Source organism: Ascaphus truei, unplaced genomic scaffold (genome assembly GCF_040206685.1).
Source record: "Ascaphus truei isolate aAscTru1 unplaced genomic scaffold, aAscTru1.hap1 HAP1_SCAFFOLD_1340, whole genome shotgun sequence".
NCBI classification, from domain to species: Eukaryota; Metazoa; Chordata; class Amphibia; order Anura; family Ascaphidae; genus Ascaphus; species Ascaphus truei.
In genome coordinates, this window is record NW_027454218.1 from 20,033 (window position 1) to 46,156 (window position 26,124).

At 43.1% G+C, this 26,124-nt stretch overlaps 2 protein-coding genes across 2 annotated transcripts; both read right to left on the minus strand.

The window, feature by feature from the left end:
* Positions 1–544: 544 nt before the first annotated feature.
* LOC142475724 (formyl peptide receptor-related sequence 1-like) lies at positions 545–3,935 on the minus strand. Its single transcript, XM_075581468.1, has 2 exons — positions 3,870–3,935; positions 545–2,304 (listed from the first exon to the last, which is right to left on the minus strand). The coding sequence occupies exon 2, from the start codon at positions 2,289–2,291 to the stop codon at positions 1,197–1,199; it is 1,095 nt and encodes a 364-aa protein (XP_075437583.1). The 5' UTR covers positions 2,292–2,304; positions 3,870–3,935; the 3' UTR covers positions 545–1,196.
* Positions 3,936–10,864: 6,929 nt separating this feature from the next.
* LOC142475727 (uncharacterized) lies at positions 10,865–24,414 on the minus strand. The gene is given in 5 exon segments (XM_075581471.1): positions 10,865–11,281; positions 14,060–14,445; positions 14,448–15,136; positions 20,336–20,992; positions 24,101–24,414. Coding segments are annotated over 4 exon segments (2,136 nt in total). The 5' UTR covers positions 20,980–20,992; positions 24,101–24,414.
* Positions 24,415–26,124: the final 1,710 nt, after the last annotated feature.

The following is a 26,124-nucleotide window of genomic DNA, read 5'->3' on the forward strand; positions in this document are numbered from 1 at the left end:
TGGTCATCTGTCAAAAAACTCGTCATCATGTATAGTGTCTCAAAAGAGTTAATGTACACCTCACACAATATGGATCAGAAGGTTCTCACTATATATTCTGGAGAATTGGGAGCTGGTTTATGATCTTCATATGTATGTAATGTAACCCAGTTCCCTGCCCGTTCTTGCTGCCCTGGTTTGTGCTGAAGCAGTGTATTATCATGATTGCCATTTACAGATTAGATGGCAAAAATCAGGATAAATAGTTTATATTTTGGGTGACTGATTGTGCAAACACAATTTCTGGTTACAGATAGATGACAACCCCAGTTGTTCTGTGCAGGTCCCCCTGGCCACGCACCGACAAACTCATGTTCCCCAACAGGACGCACATGTATACACGGTGACTTTGCTGTACTTGGAGATGCTGTAGGAATGATGATAATCACAGAAGATGAGCTTGGTTAGTGCAGATATAGGTAACATTTGTGCATCATTTGCAGTTTATTTTTTGTACAAAATGTGCAAAAATGACAATCTTTGCAAAGAATCCCCAAGTATTAAAGTTCAATGAGTGAGGTCACAGGGTCTTTTATATCCTGCCTTTCACTGCCATATTCTGGTGAGAAGTGGCAAAATTCTATGGAATTGGCAAAATATGAAAACATTTGTGATATTGGTGAAGTTCTGAGCAATGTGAACTAACATAACATTTTTCATAAATGCAAAATGAAAACAAAATCCAACACAGTTTGCAAAGTAAAATTGAAGACACTCGCACATCTCTAATGATTAGTGGGAATCTGAGCTTACAGCTGGGATTCCTGTTTCCCAGCGATTACATTTCTATTTGATGCTCTTATACATTATTGTATAGATTATTGTATCAGTATTGATCTGTAATAGCATTATTTGCACAAATTAAGTGTAAAATTACATGCACTTCTTTTGCTTTACAAAGGCCAAGTATTAAATACATATTGCACTATTTTATATATAAAGATATACACATAATACAAATAACATCTTAAATACTAAAACCAGATAATGATTGACACAAACGAAATTATATTTTATAGTTATCTCCTCTCATTGTTATTCCTGATTTATTTATTTCCGTTTATTAAAAGGCGCACACGGGACAGTCAGTGAATCTAGGTTTAAACACACTGACTAATGTGGAAGTGCCCAGTATGATGGGGGATCTCTACAAGAACTCATGGCTGGAAAGTTTCCAGTTCGGTTTCAACCATGGTCTGATCATCTTGACCCTCAAAATCATGGTTACACCTCTCACTAAAGGTATTTTCCAGAATAAATGGAATTGACTTGTTTAAGATCTCCTTGAAGTCACGACCGATAAAGACATAGAGCAGGGGATTGAGGCAGCTGTTGAAGAAAGCCAGGCAACTGGAAATGTTAAGAAATAGGAAATCAAAAGTCCAGTCCGTTTCAATGTCCATGATTTTCAATAGAGGCCAGAAGTTGAAGGGGAACCAGCAGCAGAAGAAGCAAAGCACAATGGCAATCATAACCTTGAAAGGTCTCCAAGACCTGGATAGACTTTTACTTCTCCTCAGCCTGAGTGCGATGAGACCATAACAGACCAGAATGATGGAGAAAGGGATCAGGAACATGGACACAAATTGGGTGATTGACATAGCATTATTCCTCAGACTCCATGTGAGATAGTCAAATGTGGTCCCGTTATTCCAGGAGACATATACAATATAACAGATGGAGATATTCTCATCAGGGTCATGCTCAGGGTCATGCTCAGTATCATAGAAAGCAAGGTACGGGGAACTGGGAATCAGACACAACTCCCAGATAACAATTGAAATGATGGAAGCTAACATGGGTGTCCTATGATTTTTTGACCATACCGGGCAAAGGGTAGAGGTGCAACGGTCAACACTGATGACCATAAGGAAAGAGACACTGACCAGCATGTTTAGATAAATTGCAGTAGAGATGACCGTGCACATTATCCGACCAAAGGGCCAGTGACCATCCATAGCAAACTCAGTTATCTGAAGTGGAAGGAAGATGTTGAATACAAAGTTGGCCACAGCCAGGTTGAGAAACCATATGGTATTGACCGTCTTCTTCATCTTGAAACCAGCAATCCAGATGACCAAGCCATTCCCTATAATCCCTAGGATGAATGTTATGCTGAAGAAAATTATACATATTACTTGCATCAAGTGGAAGATATCGATAAACAGAAAACCCTTCTCCAGATCCTCCTCTGGAACACTGGTCTCAGGGCTACTGAAGGTGAAAGGAACAGGATGAACAGAAGTCTCCATTTCTAGCAGTGTCCTGTCATGTGCAAGAAAATACAGAGATTAATATTATGAAACTAAAATGTTATCTATAATACAGAACTGACGCGACTTTGAATAGATTCTTTTAAGCTTTTGGTGCACTAAAGATGCCAGGCAAAGTATGTTTCCATTTGTGTCATTGTATTTGCATATGGCCTAAAAAACTGATTTAATAAATGAAATATTTAATATATAATACAACACATTTTTATTTATGGGGGAACAGGTAACACATTTGAATTAATTTGCGTGCTCATTTGCATACATTGTGCGAAAAAATATTGCCAGCCTATTGCAGGAGTAAAATCTCATTCTCACTGCTTCACCACTGGTGATAAAGAATTAGTGAATAGGTTAATAAATAAAATTGGCATTAAACACTAATATTCCCAATTTTTCATTTATTGATCATTAGTGAATTTAGACCATCATGCCCTAGGGGAATAAAGGGGATTAAGAGATGTTTGTCACATTCCTCTGCAAACTATGGTAAGAAAGGGCAGTTATATGTTAGATTGAGAGATAGTTGGTAACACGAGATGAGAAACACAACAGCACGTCCATGTAACACAAGTTTAATACGCCTCCCTGAGATCAGAGGGCCTCTATATATGGGATATTAACCTGAAGAGCTGGCACTCTGTCCTGTTAGGCATGTATAAAACTAACCCCATTACAGCTGACTTTCTGATACCGATAATTAGATGCATGAATGCACAGACTGGCAATGCTGGGTCTCTCATTCTTGTGCCCTTCTCATTTCATGCTTACTATTAAGGTACCAGGATCCGCACACTGTGCCCCCCTCACAGAACATTACTGAGATGCCAGGCTTTGATCTACTGCACTCATAATTGAGGGATACAGGAATGTACCCTACCTACTCTCAGACTGGGGAAACATCAGCAGGGTACATTGTTATTTTTATCCCATGTTGTTATGAGTTATAAGGATTTCAGCATTAAAGACTGAAACCTTTATATCTGCAGCACTTATTCTGTCATGTTGGGTGATGCAGAAACCTCCAATGTAATATCTCTGGGGAAGGGCCATATGCAGCATTGTTTGGATGAATAAAAATTAAGATTCAAAGGGGGCATCGGGGCACTAACACAGGGAACATACCATTGAGCTCAATTGTACCTTCCATGCAATAGTGTCCCGATTCCCTATTGGCACTATTGCAGTTTAATGCATAACCCCCTATGTATCTGAGGATTTATTACCTAGAGGTGCACACTGTCAGTACTTTATTACACCATAACATGTTTATACTGCAGATCAGGACATTGATGATATCTCTTATGTCACGCAGCATTACGTGTCACAAGCTATGTATCTCTACACTCACATACTGGCTGCACACTCCCAACTGGAGATACAAGTGATAGGATAGGTGAGTGATTCCCAATAATCTCTGCATCCCCGCACTCATACCCACAGAGTCACACTTAGAAGACCTGTTCCCTTTACAGTTAAAATGAAATAACAGGTGACCCCCTTACTCTGCATTTCCTCTTTTCCATGAGCACTTCTCTCTGGTTCCACACCCCTCCTTACCAGGTAACTCTGCGGGACCTGCTCACCTCTGTGGCTTTGCTCTGTTGTGTCTCTCAGAGCCGCAGCCAAAAGCTTCAATGATCCTCACAAGGGGAGAACTTTTTATGTGAATCATTCTGATTGGTCTACAGGACAACGTGATTTTATTCTTAGATAAAATAACTGCTTTAACCAAACATGGACATTGTCATCTCTAACAGCTATCTCCTGCTGTAAGCTTGGACCCGTATCTATCTAACAGCTATCTCCTACTGTGAGCATGGATCCGTATCTATCAAACAGCTGCACTATCTCCCAAACATGGATCAGTATCTGGTGCTGAACTTCACATGGGGAGTTATATATTAAAGTCTTCTGGTAGCAAATGTGGGGCACAAATAAGAACCAGATTTATCAAAGATAAAAGAAACCCCATTTCTTTCGATGACTGTTTAATTTACTATTTCTGCCACACTTTATTCCCATTTTTTGCATCATTTTCATCTTTTGTCTCTTTGTATCAATGTACAAAGGTCTTTGCTCCAAGTTTAGTGCCATGTGTATCCGCTTGCAATTTGTGAAGTGTCAATAGGAGATCGGGAGGAGGTAACTGATGCACAGATTGTACTGAGATGTATCAAACTTTGTGTCTTTATTCGTCATTTTCATATCTTGTGTTTGAGGTAAAAAAAAAAAAAAATCAGCCATGTCTGAGATGCAAAATGTAGGAAACAGTTCATTCATTTTATACAAACAGAAAATAGAACAATGTGTCAAAACAAACTTCTATGTGCACTTTATATATGGACACTTTTTATCCCCACTGTTTCGGGTAGCTAAGTCTCTAGGATCAGATGCACATTAATATTATGGTAGAAACCATGACATATATCAGGGGTTTCACCAAGGTGGGAAATAGAGAAGTGTGAGAGAACAAGAGGCCCTGCTCTGAACGTGGCGGCTAAATGTGAGGAAATATTCTTCATGCAAAGGGCGGGGGATTCATAGACTCCTAACAGAGTTGGTAGAGTCTAATATGGTAACCAACAGTTTGTATAAAGATATGGAGGTCGCATTTATGCCTAGGCTATATCAGGATAAATTAATTAGAGACTGGTCATGAAAACTTCCCCTCAGGGTTACAACAAAAATAATACAATGTTATTAACATCACTGTGTGTGTTATACAATAAGTGTGTGAATCTTTAAGAACCCCGGTGGTGAGAACCGGATACTCAGCTGTAATGGAAATGCACAGGCTTTTACATTGAACCCATTTAAAATGTAATCCATTGTATTGTATGTCTTTATTTATATAGCACCAAAAGTGTACTCAGCACTTCACAAAGAATACAGTACAGGGAATTATAATAATACAATAAGTGCAGCAAAATCAGACAATAGGAAAGGAAATCCCTGCCCCTAAGAGCTTACAATCTAAGAGGTTTGAGGGGAAACTTACAGAGACAGCAGCTGAGGGAATGTAGAATGCTGTAGATGGGTGTGCTTGGCCACAATGGGCGGTATAAGTGACTGTGGGACAATAGCCATGAGTGCAGGCTATTGGGATGCTTGATTTGTGGGGTGAGTTTTAAGGTTGGTTAGTGTTAAATGAAATGGTTAACACCATTTACAGGGGAAGAGATGGCAGAGAGTCGTGGGTGAGATCAGGTGTGTATGTCTGGCTTCAGGCTTAGGGGAGATCCCCAGCAGCAGGAAGGAGTAGATAGAGGGTGTGAATAGAGGATTTGTGTTGGTGTTTTTTATTGAGGGGTAAAGAAGTTGTTGGGAAAGAGGTGTATAAATAATGGGACAGTGGGGAGTGGGGAAGGTGGAGAGAACAGGGACATTCACCAAGGAGTGAGGAAACAGTAAACAGAAAAAGCAATAAGGAGGGCATAGTGAGATACAGGAGGAGAGGCTTCCCAGTTATTGGAGGATAGGCAGAGTACAATTAATCACAGCTTTAAGAAAGTAAAGTTCTCACAGTTGTATAGTTGTTGTTCAGAGTCCAGATCTATCTCCAATCTTCATCTCCAATTTCAACTCCAAGATTAACTCCACACACTTAAATGTTACACTTTGATGTTACACAGCCATTAACTCCATCAACTGCTGGTATGGTAAACCTGATAAGGAAAATGGTGAACAAATGTATAACCAATTGAATACAGGTTCACTATATGACACTCACATTTAACATAAGGAAGAGCCCTGGGGTTCAGACAGTTCCAGTGTTATCACAAATCCAGTTGTATATAAAGACAGCACACTCTGCAGTCCCAGCTGTAGTTAGTGCAGCATAACAGCATGGGTGTGTCAAGTGTGTTCCCTATGCATGCATAAATACTGCCTTTGTATATGCTATTTTAGCCATGGTGTTTGTTCTAAACCTTTGTAGAGACAGTAAGCGGAGTCCACAGCCTTAGTATTCAGGCTATCCCTGGCAGTGTCATGAGGAGTATCCTAATTACAGGTACATAGGGAAAGAACAAACCCTGTAGTCTTGGCAGTAAATAGTGCAGCGTATGATAACAGCAATGTATCAGATTTGTTTCCTGCCTAATAAATGCATGCATCAATATTTAGCCATAATTAGCCACAGTGGCTGCATTCAACCAGAGTTTGCGCCAGATAATATTAAGAGTACTTTTGCCAGGTCAGCTGCCTAATACTTCCTGCCATTAAAAATCAAGTGGATCATTGCTATACAACCAGATTACAAGCTGCAGCATGTTACTCCTCTGCCTCCGCATCACGTCCCACCACCAGACGCCACCGTCGTGACATCCATAAATCCCAACGCCGTTTCATGTAACTAGGTACGCTTCTTCAGGGGAAGAGTAACTACCGTCAGTACAGTCTCCTCCTAAATAGCCAAAATAGAGGGCGTGTTAAGGATGCATCAAAGAGCGTCATAATCATAGGAGACTCCAGCCATGCCCACTACCCGTGGTCAAATAAGACGCATAGTAAAGGAAAGATAGCAGATACAATCTCATCCTTATTAAAATAACGAATTAGATCAAAAACAGCTAATGCCCTGTGTGGAACAAGTATGCCAGGGAATTTGTGCAGCCATATCAATCATTATGTGGGTAACATATATACACCCTTGCATGTATTTCTGAGGCAGAATAGCCTATTTGGTTCTCTCATATTGATGTGAAGGCTTCTATTTGCTTACACGCATCTTAAAATGTCTACACTTTTCACGACAGTGTTATATGTAGGGTGTAGGCATGAACTGCGTCTAGGTGAACCGCCTCTACAGACAATACGGTCCATAACTGCATTTAATCCTATATACCTGGATCCCAAACCCATCACTAAAAGTTTCTACCAACCTAGTTGCTTGATGTTAGTTCTTAATGGCTGATCCCTTATGCTTAAAGAAAGATGCAGATTATTGACCGATACATATCTTAATCGTCCAGATCTTTACAGATTTGGTGAATAAATTAATCCCTCATTTAAACCTAATGTGTTCAATGTCTCTAAGTCGAAAATCCACGTGCAGTCAGGCTGTAGAAGGTGTTTTTCCCAATCTTCTTTGCGGGAACCTTGGCAGATATGTAAAGTGCAGTAAAGTGCAGAACACTAGTATCCCTTTTATGGGCACAATGGTGTGTCTGGCTACTGGGGTATCTAATGGGGCATTTCTAACAGTACATTGCCCAACACACCTGGCCCTGACCCAAGAGTACAAATGCAGCCACCGGTATTCGACCAGAGTACATCCTGTTGGACCTCTCAAGATTCCCCAAAATTTACCACCCGTGCAAAACTAACCAGTCCACACCCCTCCAGCTGTGACATGAAATTTAATAACACCACCAACACCTTAAACCCTAACTGTCACATGTGACCAGGTACTTTTTACCCCATTTATAGATTACCGGGATCATTCATTAGGCAAAACATGATAGTAAAAATAGATTGCGTTTATTTAGGTAGACCCATGTACAACAAGAAAAAATACACAAAAAACGTTAAAAATACACTTACTGGGGGTCTGGGGGAAAAAGCTAGGTGCAAGGCGCAAGCTTGGATGTGCTTACCCTGACCGGGATATACCCCTGGTTCTCCCAGTCCTCTTTTCGGCTACAATTCCTAGCCCCGACCTCTCCGTTCAATTCTGAGAACTTGGGCGCAAAAGACGGGACTTAGTCTCTGCGAGGCAAACTTTTCAGACTTCAAAACGAAGCCGGTTGATCTGTTATTTCGAACAGAGCAGTTTTGAAAAGCCCGCCTTAGCTTCATTGACTCACCTCATTGGTTGGCTTGGATGGACTGTTTCCCTCTCTTGTCAGCACCTTACATACACTCCGCTGGGCTATCGCCAGAATAGAGGGGGAAGGAGCAGCCAATCGGAGCATGGGAATTCCTCCCCGTCAGCCAATAGAAAGAGGGGCTTGTCCCCAGCTGACGTAAGAGGAGTAGGCGTACCCAGCAGGTTCGAAAAGCTGGGTGAGCGGGAAATATGATTTTAGCCAAAGTGACAGCAGACTCTATGGCTGCATCCTCGCTGGTTAACTCTTTGCCACCTGCGGGGCTGGCTCCTCCAAGTCTGGAAACTACAAAAGGTGTCCCCACAGGGTGCCCTTTGTAGTCCGGACCTCTCCATTCACCCTTCCCTCGCCCACCAAATGTTTTCAAACCTCTGGACATCCTCTCCTCTTTGAAAATAAAATGGGGATAAATTGGGGGAATCCTTGATAGACAGCAGGCTTAGCAATAGTGCCCAATGTCATGCAGTAGCTGCAAAGGCAAACAAGATCTTTTCTTGCATTAAACGGGCAATGGATGGAACGGAAGTAAACATAATTATGCCCCTTTACAAAGCATTAGTAAGACCACACCTTGAATATGGAGTACAATTTTGGGCACCAATCCTTAGAAAAGACATTGTGGAACTAGAGAGAGTGCAGAGATGAGCCACCAAATTAATAAAGGGGATGGACAATCTATCTTATAAGGAGAGGCTAGCTAAATTAGATTTAGTTCCCTTAGCAAAGAGGCATCTAAGAGGGGATATGATAACTATATACAAATATATTCGGGGACAGTACAAGGAGCTTTCAAAAGAACTATTCATCCCACGGGCAGTACAAAGGACTCGGGGCCATCCCTTAAGGTTGGAGGAAAGGAAATTTCACCAGCAACAAAGGAAAGGGTTCTTTACAATAAGGGCAGTTAAAATCTGTTGTCTAAATTTAGCATGTGTTGAACCTCATCTACTATGTAACTCTGTAACTACGGACTCTATGCAGATTACTGCTTGCTGGCACCTTAACTGGATGCCCGGGCAACCTGTATGGAACCTTATAAGAAATGGATTAAACATAATAAAACATACTTTAATACATGAGGGACATTGGGGAGACTCATGTCTGTAAGGAACTTAGGACTGGGATATCGGGGCTCGAAAAGCAGGAGTCTGGGGAATGCTGGACTGCCCCGATGTAATTCTACTCGTCTACCGGCAAATAGTGCCTGCTCGCCGGGTAGAATGAAGGTACTATCGGTAGCTCCAGACCCCGAACGCCTGCAAACAAAATAATTGCATTCTTACCCAAATATCCCACCTAAAACTTACTCACAGCAAGTTTCATGAGTCTGGGGTAAAGGGAACATGGGAAGTGGGAAAGCGGGGTCACTTTAACTTTTCATGCAATGATACTGTACCTGGCCCCTGGCTTATAGGGCTAGGTAGCTGCCAGGGACCCACGGGCAACCAGAGGGCTTAATCTTTATTTGTGTAGCCTGGTTACCCTTTCCCGTCACACTAACCTTTCTTCCTCGTTTTTTTTTAATAAGAAAAGATTTACAACACAATCATAACAATACGCATAAACATAGCATTAGGCCTTGCCCCCGCTGCATGCTGCAGCGTCCGCTGTGACGGACGCTGCGCTCACCAGAGCCCTCCCCGCAACGACGCCGGGCCCGCTGCGAGGGGGGGCCGCAGCGCTCGCGCGAGAGCTACTCCTGCTCTCAATAGAATTGAGAGCAGGAACTCGTGTCAAGCGGCTAGGCACGCCCCCCGGCGGTTCAGCCAATGAGGGCGAACCTGCCGGGTGACGTCATGGCCGCGCCCCCGTCACTCCTCCGGCACGCCCCCCCCGGTCTCTGCTCCTGCAGTGAGCTGCAGACCGGGGAATCGCCGGAACGCGCAGCCGAAAGCGCGGGCGCGCATTAGAGCGCCGTGACCGGGGCCTTAGCCTTACACATAAACCTGACACCCCAAAAGGGGGGGGGGAAACTTTGGGGATGTGGAAAGAGGAAGAGAGAGGTAAGCCACTGGGCAACAGCCCCTCGGGCCAAAGGTCATGTTTCCCTTCTCCTAATAGGTCAGGGGTTTCTGGAGACACAGGACAGAGACAGAGACAGGAGACACAAGACAGAGACAGACAGAGTTACATGAGACACAAGGCAGAGACGGACAGAGAGTAAAAGAAGCCACAGGAAAGAGACAGTCACAGAACAAATACACACACAAAGACAGTCAAAGAACAAATACACACAGGACACACACACGCACACACACACACACACACACACACAGCTTCTCTCTCCTGCCAATGCTACTTCATACTCTGCTTGGCAACACCCTAAGCTCCAGGCACATCCTCCTGATTGGCCGCATTACCCAGCAGCAGCTAACAGAATGGAGGAAACTGCCAAGCACAATAGCAACTGGTGATTTACAGTTTAAAATGTCAGTTTTACTAAAAGAGAATAAGTTCTGCGTACATCAATAAATGTAAAAACAAGCGTTTGCTGTTTGCTGAGCCACCTCTCTAGAAGGGCTGCAGACGCACTTAATGTGAAGCTACACCTATAAGGTCACCATTATTGTTTACATATTTATATATTCACTATATTACAATATAATTTTATCACTATTATCACGTTATTAGCTGCACCATCACTGTTTTTTTACAATAGCAACTGCCCTGCTCTAATCTCTGTCCTGGGAGAATGGAGAAATTATGTGACCCCTTTTGTTCCTCTCATAGAACCACAGGGTGCAGCAGAACTTTCTCATCCTCTGACAGAACACCAAGGAGCAGCGGAAACTTCTCATCCTCTGACAGAACCCCAGGGTGCAACGGAACCTTCTCATGCTCTGACAGAACCCCAGGGTGCAGCGGAACCTTCTCATCCTCTGACAGAACCCCAGGGAGCAGTGGAACCTTCTCATCCTCTGTCAGAACCCCAGGGTGCAGCGGAACCTTCTCATCCTCTGTCAGAACCCCAGGGTGCAACGGAACCTTCTCATCCTCTGTCAGAACCCCGGGGTGCAGCGGAACCTTCTCATCGTCTGAGAGAACCCCAGGGAGCAGCAGAACCTTCTCATCCTCTGACAGAACCCCAGGGAGCAGCAGAACCTTCTCATCCTCTGACAGAACCCCAGGGTTTGTGAAACCCTGGTTGGGAAAATTGCCCTAGTATCGGTTTATCAAGGAAAAAGTGGTGCAATTCTGGGGGGAAATCTGTGCTACATGTACAACAGAGAACAATCTCCACATTCACATTCATCGGCTGCAGATATGTTATTGCCCCAGAATTGCCCCACATTTGCCTTGATACATAGACCCCTCTGTGGGGCCTATTCTAGTATCATCAATGAGTTTGCTGCCGCCTCGGAAGGTTTGGCATGTTCCCGCCGAACGGTTTGTCAGTTGAGTTATCACGGTAATCAGAAAAAATCTGAAACCCTCTCAAACCGTGCAGCAGGCGAATGCCTAAACCACTCGGGACAGCAGCCATGAGATCGCAGACTCCCACAAAGTTCTCTTCCATGCGATCTGGCTGCAGAGCTGCACAGAAAGAGCTGCCTCTCCCTGTGCATATCTCACCAGCGATCGCAGTGTTTTTTTATTGTATACATGTATGAATGTCTTTATTTATATAGCGGCATTAATGCAAAAGCACAATATTACTCTGACAATCTTCACCAGAATACATCAAACCCAGCTAACTTCTGGAAAGTTATCCACAATTCCAGCCTTCTAGCCATCAACACCCAAGGTATATCAATAAGGAGGGCATTAATCTGTGAAATTCCACTGACATTGCAAATGCATTCAATGATTACTTTGTGGGTGTGCCACTAACTTATTAGCTAAACGTAACCCAAACCACAAACATAAATCTCATTCTGTGAGTACCTCCATAGCCCCACCCCCTCCCGTCACCGCCCACCATTTTCAATTTGTCCCATTATCCGAAGAGAAGATTACACAATCGCTCCTCAAATTACTAATAACTAAGCAGCCAATGTGGACCTTACACTACAATCTAGGTTCCTAAGACTTGCTGCCCCAGCCATTGCCAAACTAATTGCTTCCTTTGTGTATTCTGTCTGCAGGCCATATCCCTAATACCTGGAAAACTGACAAAGTTGTCCCAATCTTCAGAAGTGGGGACAAAAACACTGTCTCAAACTAGAGGCCAATCTCTCTTCTCCCAATACTATCCAAAGTCATGGGAAAATGTGTTCACTCCCAATTAAGCGATTACTATACCAAGACAAATTTCCCTAGCCAATTCCAATCTGGCTTTCGCCCCAAACACTCCACCGTAACTACCCTGCTAAAAGTTTACAATGAAATCCATATTGAAATGGAACGGGGGAAAACTCACTGGTGCAATATTCATAGATTTTGCAAAGGCTTTTGATACTGTTGGTCATTTTATCTTGCTTAACAAACTCCAGTGTTCATACTTCAATCTGAGTTTTGAGACTTGAAAATTGGATTTCCCAAAACAAACTGTTTTTAAACACTGACAAGACTGTATCAATGGTATTTGGGACCAAGTCTACATTTTTACTCATATGCTTCGTTAAGCAGGTGTGTTTTAAGGTGGATCTTAAAGGTGGATAGAGAGGGTGCTAGTTGGGTATTGAGGGGAAGGGCATTCCAGAGGTGTGGGGCAGTCAGTGAGAAAGGTTTAAGGTGTGAGAGGGCTTTAGAAACAAAGGGAGTAGCGAGAAGACACCCTTGAACGGAACGCAAGTGTCAGGATGGTATGGGGTGCAGGTATCTCCCAACCGTTTTAAGGTCCCGGTCACGTGACGCGGGGTATTTAAATGTTGCAAGGGATACCGGCACCCCATAATGGGGCCTGTATCTCAGGAAGCAGGGGGACCATGGACCTCAAATCAACGCGACACTACTTTTAAAATTTTAATTAAAACAGCTATAACCAATGAATATAAAATAAAAATAGCAGATAACCGCTAAGGCAATGAAGGGGTGAAACCTGAATAGCATGTTAATTGGAGGCTGAGGGGGGGGAATGAAGGGTGTAGTTGCCCTGGGTGGGTGGTTAGGCCTGCCGAGAAGGTTCCGGCAGTGGTTAACCCCTTTCACTTCCTAGTAGTGGGAACCACTATGGTAATGAAGGGGATAACCACTCCTGCTACCCACCCGGTAGACATAACCTCCCACTCATAGGGAACTACTCCCTTCACCCAATCCGTATACCCCCAAGAATCATTAAAAAATACAACGACCATAATATCCACCTCCTCTACCCCCAACAACCCCCCCCCCAACACATACAGTAATGGCAAAATTACTATTATCCAGATATGGATAATAGTGCATTTGCCCATTCAAAATAAAACAATATGTATTTTTATGGCTTTTTTTAATTACATTTTCGGATTGTTTAGGCATTTAATTTAATTGTTATGTTTGTTAGGGGTTACATTTATCAAGGCTAATAGAATTGCACGATTTTATAAACATTGCGATTTGGTGCTTCTCGCCGGCTACCGCGCCAAGTGTTTGGCCAGAAGCCAGAAATCCCGATTAAATGCTTTCACCGCACAATTTAATCAACTTATCGAGGCTTTCTGAATAACTACCTTGTGAGAACAGCTCAAAAACCTCGATGAGTTGGTTATCGAGGATACTAGAATAGGCACCTGTGTCGTTGTTCAGTGCTTTCTCTCTTTGTCTCTGCTCTTTTTAACACTAGCTGCACAGCAAATGTCTCCCAAACCAGTACTCGTGTAAATCTTTATAGCAGACAAGGAGACGCTCAGTTGTAACGTGCATAACACTGGTAATGTAATCACTGTTTTACTTTGCGGTTCATTGTTTGGTGACTTGATCTTTTGATTAGAATTCAAGATACAGGTTTAGAAGTTACTGGACCAGTTGATCAGAGAGGAAGAAAGATACTCAAGCTACACAGGAAGCATCCAGCTCCACCTTAATATCAGCGTCATCATCTCCTTCCTTGTAGGACTGGTCCGACCGCTCGTTAAAGGCATTTTCCAGCATAGTGGGTATGGACTTCCTAAAGCGTTCCTTAAAGTCTTTGCCCAAGAAGACATAGAGGATGGGATTGAGGCAACTGTTGGAGTAAGCCAATATCATAGAAATGGAGTAAAGTATAACAGTAATTGCGGAATCTATGCCAATTATGGAGTTTCTAATCATGCATATGTGATATGGAAACCAGCAGCAAAAGAAGCAGACCACAATGGCACTGATAACCTTGAAAGGTCGCCGAGACGGAGTAGGCCTTTTAATTCTTCTTATTTTGAAAACTATGGGGCCATAACAGACCAGGAAATGGTAAAGGGGATCACAAACATGCAGACAAACCTTGTAATAATCATAGCCCAGTTCCTTAGATTCCATTTATTATCGTCAAATGTTTCATCATCAAAGGAAGAAACTGCATAGTCAGGAAAACAAGTAGAAACATTGTTAGTGATGTCATGCTGGACATCATAAAAAGCCAGATTTGGGGCACTGATTATCAGAGAGAACACCCAAATAAATACTGCAATGGTGGACGCTAACCTGGGTGTCCGGTGTATTTTGGCCCAAAAAGGCCACAGGATGGAAACACAGTGGTCAATGCTGATGACCGTTAAGAAAGAGACACTAGCAAGCATGTTTAGGAACAGTATGGTGATGCTGACCTTGCATAGTATTTGGCCAAATGGCCAGTGGTACCTCCTATAATACTTTGTGATCTCAAAGGGAAGAAAGATATTAAATATAAAGTCAGCCATGGCTAGGTTGAGGAACCACATGGCACTGACTGTCTTCATCTTGAAGCCGGCAATCCAGATGACTAAACCATTACCTATAGTCCCCAGGATGAATGTGATACTGTAACAAGTGATGTATAGGTTTGGCATGTGAAACATATTCAATAACAAAGTCTCCAGATCTTCATATGTATATATGTCCTCAGTGCTGTTGTTGGTGGGATAAACAGGCGGAACAGGCGTCTCCATGCTGGCTGCTCTCCTGCCACATACAAGGAATATAAAGTACAAAGAAGAATATGGTGAGTACTCAGAACTGAATGAGCTTTCACTTTATAAAATAATATCAAATACTCCCCCAACCAAATTGCACAAAAAGAGAAAACATAAATGACCCTATCACTCCATCACATACAAACTCATCACATACAAGACATATTAAAAGGCTTAAAGCCACATTAAGAAAGTTCAACAATACAAACATTGACAAATTCCAAAATAGCATTTTTAACACAAATAAATGTATCTGAATAGAAAAAATGTATAATGCGTAGGCAGGAGCCTGCTAACTACTCAGTACATTATAATGGTCACTAAATAGAACTCACTGCCCTTGTTCTGAAAACAAACTAAATGCAGGCGTGAGATCGCCAGTAACTATTGAGGTGCACACTATGAGAGCAGATGTTATGCAGCAGCTGGTGGCTGGGTGGGTGGGAGTGAGACTGGAAGATTATATACAGCACATGTGATGACTTCCTCGTTTCTGTGCTCTCAGTGCAGCACTCACACTGTGCTCAGTATCAAGCTCAACGCAGCCATTCACATTACCGTAGGTCACCAAACATCTACTGCAGGGGCGGCCAACTCCAGTCCTCAAGGGCCACCACCAACAGGTCAGGAATTCAGGATATCCCTGCTTCAGCACAGGTGACTCAATCTTTGATTGAGACATTAATTACGCCACCTGTGCTGAAGCAGATATATCCTGAATACCTGAACTTGTGATGGCCCTTGAGGACTGGAGTTTACCACCTCTGCTTTATTCCAATGCATCTTAAGGCCTCATGGGAGCAATTATGGTGAGTGTCATCATGTTTCCATAGAGCTGTCACTTAGGTAAATAGCTACATAGTAGATGAGGTTGAAAAAAGACATACTGTATGTCCATAAAGTTCAAACTATATCACATTGAGACTGTTGAGGGTTAATGCCCCGATGTAAATGACTAATGTCTGTTGAGGATCAACTAAAAAATGTTCATTCTGGATCAGGTAAATGATCTGCCATCAGACCTTGGTGAATCACCCCCTTGCTGAACTATCCCACCCACAACCTCAGTACCATTACCCATAACTATCTCCTAATTCCAATCAATTAGGTCTTTCCCAGTATTTTTTGCTTGTCTCCCACCCACCAACCCCCCAGTTTAAGATCATGTCCAACTTTATAGTCATCATCCCAACCAACACAGCAGATCTCTCTTCAGGCATGTACAATCTCTAATAAAAGGACAGCACCTCTTAGAAAAGGATCCCACAGTTCTCTACTTTCCCCCACCCCCCAACCTTGTGTTCCTACACCAATTCCTCAGCAATGCATTAATCCCCAAGCTCCCACTGCTCCCTCTGGTTTGCACATTATTTATTTATTTATAAAGTATTTTACCAGGAAGTAATACATTGAGAGTTACCTCTCGTTTTCAAGTATGTCCTGGGCACAGAGTTAAGACAAATAATACATGTTTACAAATACAGTGACATAAATGAACAGGGTATACATTATATACAAGACATTGCATGCACAGTTAAAGAAAATATATATTATGAGCGTATGAAACAGTTACAGACCAGATTAAAATGTGAGACCGCCTTAGATTTGAAAGAACTTAAACTGGTGGTGGATGTGAAAGTCTCTGGTAGGTTGTTCCAGTTTTGGGGTGCACGGTAAGAGAAGGAGGAACGGCCGGATACTTTGTTGAGCCTTGGGACCATGAACAGTCTTTTGGAGTCTGATCTTAGGTGATAAGTGCTGCATGTGGTATGGGTGAGGAGCTTGTTCAGGTAGCTGGGTAGCTTGCCCATAAAGAATTTAAAGGCAAGACAGGAAAGGTGAACTTTGCGCCTATACTGTACTTGTGTAATGACCAATCTAGTTCTTTGAGCATTTCGCAGTGATGTGTGTTGTAGTTGCATTGGAGATCAAAACGACAAATTGAATTGTAGAGGGTGTTAAGTTTGCTACGGTGGGTTTGAGGTGGGTACATGGCATATGTACTGTAGTATTGCTTAGTACCTTAGAGACAGTGCGCGTGACAGTACACTAGTTACTTGTAGATGAGAACTGCAAGGTTCCTGGAATCTCTGTACATTCATTCCATTACTTAACAATTATCATGTTATCCCATACAAATGTATCACAACCGGCAACTATTTTTCAACTTTCCAGCACCAGAAAAACCTCTGACCTGCTTCTTTAATATGATGTACAGAATAGTGTAATTTGTGTAAACACATGTGTGCATCAAACCAACAATGTGTGTCTGTAACAGTCATACAGATATACAATAGTGTACACATTAGAATTAATTGCAATTCATGAATATCTGCCACCTGGCGGTTACGCGAAGAATTGCCCCAAATTAAATCCGAACCTTTATAATTAAACAGATCAACCGCGGGTGCTGGGCGGCGCAAATGCGGCATGAATGCGGGGATGCCCAATTTATTGCGCGTGGAATTCAGAAGATGCAACAGTTACGCCCCCGAGAAGTGTTAAAATAAAGGCTGGCGCAGCAGTAGCAGACATTATTAACCCCTTTATCATGAGGCATTGTATTAATGACGCGTTACCACGTGCGCCATTGGAACTATCATAATTTGTATGTTCGTGCCCTTTAATTCAATGTGAATGAATATATTTGTATGGTATTCAGGCTTAACATGGGCAGTAAAGTCTGCTACTTGAACCTTTGCCGCCTGCCTTGACCTCTGCTTGATCACAACTACTCTAACAAGACTATTTCCCCTGACTCTGGTCGGTAATTTTATACCCCTACCTCAGCCCTGTGGGTCCGCTTCCTACTCAGAGACGAGCAACATTACAATTTCAAGACACTGGTGTCTTTTGTGCACATCAAGGTATCCCAGCCATCACCCACCTGATGAAGGGGCTATGACCCCCAAACATTGTGCTTTCTCTGTAAATGTAAAAAGGGAAACATAGAAATGTCCCAATGACTACATCACATTCCCTATTAATGCAACCAACGTGTGGGCGATGTGTGCAGATGTGAAGACAGGAGACCTGCTTTGGGAATATTAATGTAGGCTTTTATTTTGCCAAAGTGCAATAAACAGAAAACACAGGCTTTTCCTCAGCCAAGGTGCAGCAAAAGTCAGGGCAGCAATATAAAGGATAGGGTTTTCCTAGGCCAAAGTTCAGTTTTCCCAGCGTATGAATACACCATTGGGCCCAACACAACTGGCCCTGACCCAAGACCGCATCCTGTTGGACCTCTCACATTCCACCACATTTACCACCCGGGCAAAGCTGACCAGTCCACACCCCTCCAGCTGTGACATGAAATGTAATAACACCACCAACACCTTTAACCCTAACGATTCTAACTCATTTTGTATTTTATTTTTTTCAAAGAAAAGATTTACAACACAATCATAACATTACTCATAAACATAACATTACACATAAACCTTACACCACATGTGTGGGTGGGTGGGAACCTTTTGGGGATGTGGCCAAAGTATGAGAGAGGTAAGCCACTGGGCGACAGCCCCTCGGGCCAAGGGTCATGTTTCCCTTCTCCTAATACAGTAGGTCAGGGTTTTCTAGAGACACATGACAGAGACAGTCACAGGAGACACAGGACAGAGACAGACAGTCACAGAGACACAGTGCAGAGACAGACAGGCAGAGGATAGAGACAGACAGACATGGGAGACAGAGGACAGGGACAGACAGTCACAGTGACAGTGCAGAAAGAGACACAGGACACAGGACAAAGACAGACAGTCACAGAGACAAACTGACACAGGAGACACAGGACACAGGACAGAGACAGACAGGTAGAGGACAGAGACATATACACAATCACAGGAGACACAGGACAGAGACAGACAGGTACAGGTTAGAGACAGAAAGACCATCACAGGAGACACAGGAAAGAGACAGAGACAGTCACAGAGACACAGGGCAGAGCTAGATATTGAGTAAAATAAGCCACAGGGCAGAGAAAGTGACAGAATACACACACACAAAGACAGTCACAGAACAAATACATACAGGCCATACAGACACACAGCCTCTCTCCTGCCCATGCTGCTTCATCCTCTGGCAGCCACAACTCAAGTTCCTGACACCTCCTACTGTTTGGCTGCATTTCCCAGCCAATGAGGATTTAGGAAACTGCTCAGCACACTAGCAACTGCCCTGTTCTCTCCCTATCCTGGGAGAATGGGGAATTTCCATGACCCATTTTGATTCTATCATGGAACCCCAGGGTGCAGCGGAACCTTCCCATCCTCTAACAGAACCCCAAGCTGCGTGGAACCCTGGTTGGGAAACATTGCTCTAATGTCTATTTATAAAGGCAAAAGTGGTGCAATTCTGGGGGGGGGGGGGGAATCTGTGCTACATGTATAACAGAGAACAATCCCCACATTCACATGACTAGAACTCTCATTCATCTGCTGCAGATATGTTAATGCCCCAGAATTGCCCCACATTTCCCTTGATACATAGACCCCTCTGTGCCTTTGTTCAGTGCTTTCTCTCTTTGTCTCTGCACTTTTTAACACTAGCTGCACAGACAATGTCTCCCAAACCAGTGCCTGCGTTAATTTGGGACAGCAGCCTGACAAGGAGTCGCTCAGTGGTAACGTGCATAACACTGGTAATGTAATCACTGTTTTACTTTGCGGTTCATTGTTTGGTGACTTGATCTTTTGATTAAAATTCAAGATACAGGTTTATAAGTCAGTGGACTAGTTGAACAGAGAGGAAGAAAGATACTCAAGGTCAACATGAAGTATCCAGCTCCACCTTAGTATCAGCGTCATCATCTCCTTCCTTACAGCCCTGGTCATACCGCTCATTAAAGGCATTTTCCAACATGGCCGGTATGGACTTCCTAAAGTGGTCCTTAAAGTCTTTGCCCAAGAAGACATAGAGGATGGGATTGAGGCAACTGTTGGAGTAAGCCAGGCAAGTACAAATGGAGACAGGTGCCATAGAAACAAAAAAATCTGTGTTATTCAGGGATAATATAATTGGGCATATGTGATATGGAAACCAGCAGCAAAAGAAGCAGACCACAATGGCACTGATAACCTTGAAAGGTCGCCGAGACCTAGTAGACCTTTTAATTCTATTTATTTTGAAAACTATAAAACCATAACAGACCAGGATAATGGTAAAGGGGATCACAAACATGGAGACAAACCTTGTGATAATCATAGCCTGGTTCCTTACATTCCATTTATTCCATTTGTTATAGTCAATTGTTCTATCATCAGAGGGAGGAACTGCATAGTCCAGATAACACCTAGAATAATTGTTATAGTAGTTATGGACATTATAAAAAGCCAGATTTGGGGCACTGATGATCAGAGAGAACACCCAAATAAATACTGCAATGGTGGACGCTAACCTGGGTGTCCGGTGTATTTTGGCCCAAAACGGCCACAAGATGGACACACAGCGGTCAATGCTGATGACTGTTAAGAAAGAGACACTAGCAAGCATGTTTAGGAACAGTATGGTGATGCTGACCTTGCATAGTATTTGGCCAAAGGGCCAGTGGTACCACATATAATACTTTGTGATCTCGAAGGGAAGAAAGATATTAAATATAAAGTCAGCCATGGCTAGGTTGAGGAACCACACGGCACTGACTGTCTTCATCTTGAAGCCGGCAATCCAGATGACTAAACCATTACCTATAGTCCCCAGGATGAATGTGATACTGAAACAAGTGATGTTTAGGATTGGTATGACATATATAATGAATAAATAAGTCTCCATATACTTAAATCTGTACTCAGTGCTGTTGTTGGTGGGATAAACAGGTGGAAAAGGCGTCTCCATGCTGGCTGCTCTCCTGCCAAACACAAGGAATATAAAGTACAAAGAAGAATATGGTGAGTACTCAGAACTGATTGAGCTTTCACTTTATAAAATAATATCAAATACTCCCCCAACAAAATTGCACAAAACGAGAATACATAAATAACCCTATCACTCCATCACATACAAACTCATCACATATTAATAAAGCCACATTAAAAAAGTGTAACAATAGATACATTGACCAATGGAAAAATAGCATTTTTAACACAAATAAATGTATCTCAATAGAAAAATGTATAATGTGTAGGCAGGAGCATGCTAACTACTCAATACATTATAATGGTCACTAAATAGAACTCACTGCCCTTGTACTGAAAACAAACTAAATGCAGGAGTGAGATCCCCAGTAACTATTGAGGTGCACACTATGAGAGTAGATATTATGCAACAGCTGGTGGCTATGGGAGTGAGTGAGACTGGAAGATTATATACAGCACATGTGATGACTTCCTCGTTTCTGTGCTCTCAGCGCAGCACTCACACTGTGCTCAGTATCAAGCTCAACGCAGCCATTCACATTACCGTAGGTCACCAAACATCTACTGCAGGAGTGGCCAACTCCAGTCCTCAAGGGCCACCACCAAAGGTCAGGAATTCAGGATAACCCTGCTTCAGCACAGGTGGCTCAATCTTTGATTGAGACATTAATTACGCCACCTGTGCTGAAGCAGATATATCCTGAATACCTAAACTTGTGGTGGCCCTTGAGGACTGGAGTTTACCACCTCTGCTTTATTCCAATGCATCTTAAGGCCTCATGGGAGCAATTACTGTGATTGTAATCATGTTTCCATAGAGATGTCACTTAGGTAAATAGCTACATAGTAGATGAGGTTGAAAAAAGACATACGGTATGTCCATCAAGTTCAACCTATATTAAATTTAGACAGTTGAGGGTTAATGCCACGATGTAAATGACTAATGTCTGTTGAGGATCAACTAAAAAATGTTCATTCTGGATCAGGTAAATGATCTGCCATCAGACCTTGGTGAATCACCCCCTGGCTGAACGATCCCACCCCCAACCATAACTATCTCCCAATTCCAATCAATTAGGTCTTTCCCATTATTTCTTGCTTGGCTCCCACCCACCAACCCCCCAGTTTAAGATCGTCTCCAACCTTATAGTCATCATCCCAACCAACACAGCAGATCTCTCTTTCTTCAGGCGTGTACAATCTCTTATAAAAGGACAGCACTTCTTAGAGAATGATCCCCCAGTTCTCTAGCCTCCCCCCCCCCCCCCCAACATCTGTTCCTACACCAAATCTTCAGCAATGCATTAATCCCCAAGCTCCCACTGCTCCCTCGGGTTTGCACATGGCACATATACTGTAGTATTGCTTAGTACCTTGGAGACACTAATTACTAGTTACTAGTAGATGAGAACTGCAAGGTTCCTGGAATCTCTGTACATTCATTCCCTCACTTAACAGTTATCATGTTATCCCATTAAAATGTATCACAACCTGCAACTATTCTTCAACTTTCCATCACCAAAAAAACCTCTGACCTGCTTCCTTAATATGATGTACAGAATAGTGTAATTTGTGTAAACACATGTGTGCATCAAACCAACAATGTGTGTCTGTAACAGTCATACAGATATACAGTAGTGTACACATTAGAATTAATTGCAATTCATGAATATCTGCCACCTGGCGGTTACGCGAAGAATTTCCCCCAATTAAATCCGAACCTTTATAATTAAACAGATCAACCGCGGGTGCTGGGCGGCGCGAATGCGGCATGAATGCGGGGATGCCCAATTTATTGCACGTGGAACTCAGAAGATGCAACCGCTACGCCCCCGAGAAGTGTTAAAATAAAGGCTGGCGCAGCAGCAGCAGTAACAGACATTATTAACCCTTTAACATGAGGAGTTGTATTAATGACGCGTTACCACGTGCGCCATTGGAACTATCATAACTTGTATGTTCGTGCCCTTTAATGCAACGGGAATGTATATATTTGTATGGTATTCATATGATATTCAGGCTTAACAGGGGCAGTAAAGTCTGCTACATCTGTAGCAGTGTGTTACTAATACAGAGAGTGACATTGGTTTGCAACGTAAAGAACAATATGTATCTTTCCCACGCAGAGAAATGTGTCTCTGGAGCACGCAGAGGAAGGGGAGAACTTTCACTTGGGTTTTGGTGCTAAAAATGTGTTTTTGTTTTAATCAAATTATGGAAAAACCTTATAGGGCCAGAACCTCAAAATGTCATTATCTCAGGGATTATACGGTAATGTTATCAAAATCAGTAACGGACGTCAGTAACTCTGTGTTAGTGAGACTGGACGATACGCATTAGCCCTTTAAGATGTATTAACGCCTTACCAGTACCTACCAGTAACATACAGTCAGTTCCTGCAAACTGTGAGAAGAAAGAACTAATAATCTATGAGATAAGGAATGTATCAGATAACCTACAGCAACCCCCCAAACAGTCACTGTGTCAGCTCTGTGCAATATGCACATGCTATTTGGTATGCAAAGGAACAACTATCATCATATTAAGTATTCCCCAACTATTAAATAAAGTGTCAGACAGCTCAAACCTCACAAATGTGTCCAGTGTACTGTATCTCAGACTGGCGAGATTGGGTGTGTGTGTGTGTGTGTGTGTGTGTGTGTGTGTGTGTGTGTGTGTGTGTGTGTGTGTGTGTGTGTGTGTGTGTGTGTGTGTGTGTGTGTGTGTGTGTGTGTGTGTGTGTGTGTGTGTGTGTGTGTGTGTGTGTGTGTGTGTGTATAAATATTTGAATATATTTTAATAATAACACTGCGGGATTTATTAGTTAGATGTAACATAATTAGACTACATTTCTTATTTTTATTAACATTTACAGGTTACGCTATCAAAAATGACTGATAAAATAATTATGCGCTTTTTTAACCATTAATCACATTATTTTAACCCTTTCACCATATTACAATAATCAGTTCAATCTACTAAAGCCTGCACATCTCCGCATTGCTTCCCTGGTCCTGAATGTTACAAATCACAACAGGGTAGATCTCAAATACTGAATATCTCTATCGCACCCCAAATATAAAATGAATTAATTGGAATACCTTGTGTCTTCTCATTTAGATCTGCTCATCTCTTCTCTTTCAGCTGAGGAGATCAGATCGTCTCACTGTGGATATACCCCCCTCTGTGAAACAGGCTCCTTTCTGCTCCTGTAACTTGGTTGACTCTACCAAAAATCCTTGCTGGGACAGTGCTAAGACAGGCTGCTTGGACCGGCTGCTGGGACAGGCTGCTGAGACGGTCTACTGGGACACTCTTCTGGGACAGTTTCCTGGGACAGTCTGCTGGGACACGCTGCTGGGACCGGCTGCTGGGACTGGCTGCTGGGACCTGCAGTCTCCTCTGGGCTGGCACTGTTACTGCTCTCACAGAACTGCAATCTTATAATTACAGCTCCATCACATTGGGCATTAAAGCTCTGGGCTAATAATCCTGATTGGCTGATGTGATGTGACTCAGAATACAGGATGATCACATTCTGAGATAGAGTAACTGCTCTAACCGTATATGGTGTGACAGTTATTTAATGTTATCTGTATAATCCCTTCTCTGTTGATCATGGGACACATATAGAGATATATGTAACACCCCTGTCCCACCCGGCTGCATAGAGATAGCGTGTACATGCATAACAGTCCATACATATATCTTTATGACAGGGTTAGACCTGCTCATATTTTGAGTAGCTCAGTGGGGTGCCAGGAACTTTGCAACTTGTTGATGTTTATTGAACGTCTCTAGGAACCCACACACTGAATCAATGAATAAGTATTTAGCTAAAGCAAATAGCATAGGACAAGATAGCAGCATCAGGACAGGCTTTCAGGGGAACCTTAATAGGGCCTTACACCAGAGTAACCTCTCCCCCTCCAGAAAGGAGATACATTCAGACATGGGAACACTAGAACCTCAAGACCTATATTGCACAGGGAGTATGGTTCCACCTATGGTTCCTCCCTGTAAGCGTAGCCTCTGATGGTTACCTATGTTCTAGGACCCTGCATCTTCCGGAATCTCATACCCGTCTGTTAACCAAGGTCAGGAGGGTTGTTCTAGGTTCTAGCCTGCCTGGTCTGCTCAGCTTCACCTGGAACTGCGGGTGTATTACCTGGGGTCCCTCTCTTAGAGAAAGACCCCACGCAGGAAACTCCTTTGGGATCCCCCTCTCCCTGGATATGTGTGGTGTTCTTTACCCTTGAAGCCAGAGGCTTCTAGGTAGACTGGACACATCTACTCCCCTCCTCCCATTGGGGATGACAGGGCCTCACCCCTAGATAGGAATGAACACATACTCCCTAAGGAGCACTGCACTGCACTTCATTTGGAGGAACCCACATCTTTATACAGTAGGAGGAGCCAGGCTAGTCTGCCCCAGTGACTGGGCAGAATCAACTGTAGCCAGGCCCTCATCCTGTCATGTGGTCCCAGCAGCTCACAGGCCCAGACATGTGCCTATAAACTGCTATGATGTGATCTCAGCAGCTTGTGGCTTATTAACCCTGGCACTGCCTGCTTTTACTGTACCAGGACTGACGTGCCAGGCCATAGAAATGTAGCAGGGTGCTACACATAGGATCCACGGATTTTGTACCTAAATCCGATCCACACGTGGAAATCTGAAGAACTATTGTACACTAAAAAAATACTGCCCAGAATAGCAGAGGTTGTGAGTTCTGATCCTGTTGGGCCGGCTGGAGCATGAGTATACAGTATCTCATAAGATGCCTTTATTTTTACTTTGTTTGTGAGTGTTCATTTGTGAGCTTTTTGGAATAAATTGTATTTGGTTTTATAACAGCAACGCACTATGTTTGGGCGCTTTCTCTTTTTGAAGTGAAACTTCTTTAGTGGCACCTATTCTGATGGAGTAAAACGGGAGAGTTGGGGGCGAAATGTGAAACGGAAGTGACGTCACGGCTCCCCCATCCTCCCCCCGCATCTACTGTGACCTGCGGCGGCCGCCGCCGCTCCTAACAGCCACCGCTCCCCCCCCCCCCACACCCGCTGTGACATGCGGCGGCGGCGATAACCGCCGGCGCCGCTCCTAACGGCCGCCGTTACCCCC

Bases quoted from the DNA above. Each gene is read 5' to 3' on its own strand.
- LOC142475724 (XM_075581468.1), bottom strand. From the start codon at position 2,291: ATGGAGACTTCTGTTCATCCTGTTCCTTTCACCTTCAGTAGCCCTGAG.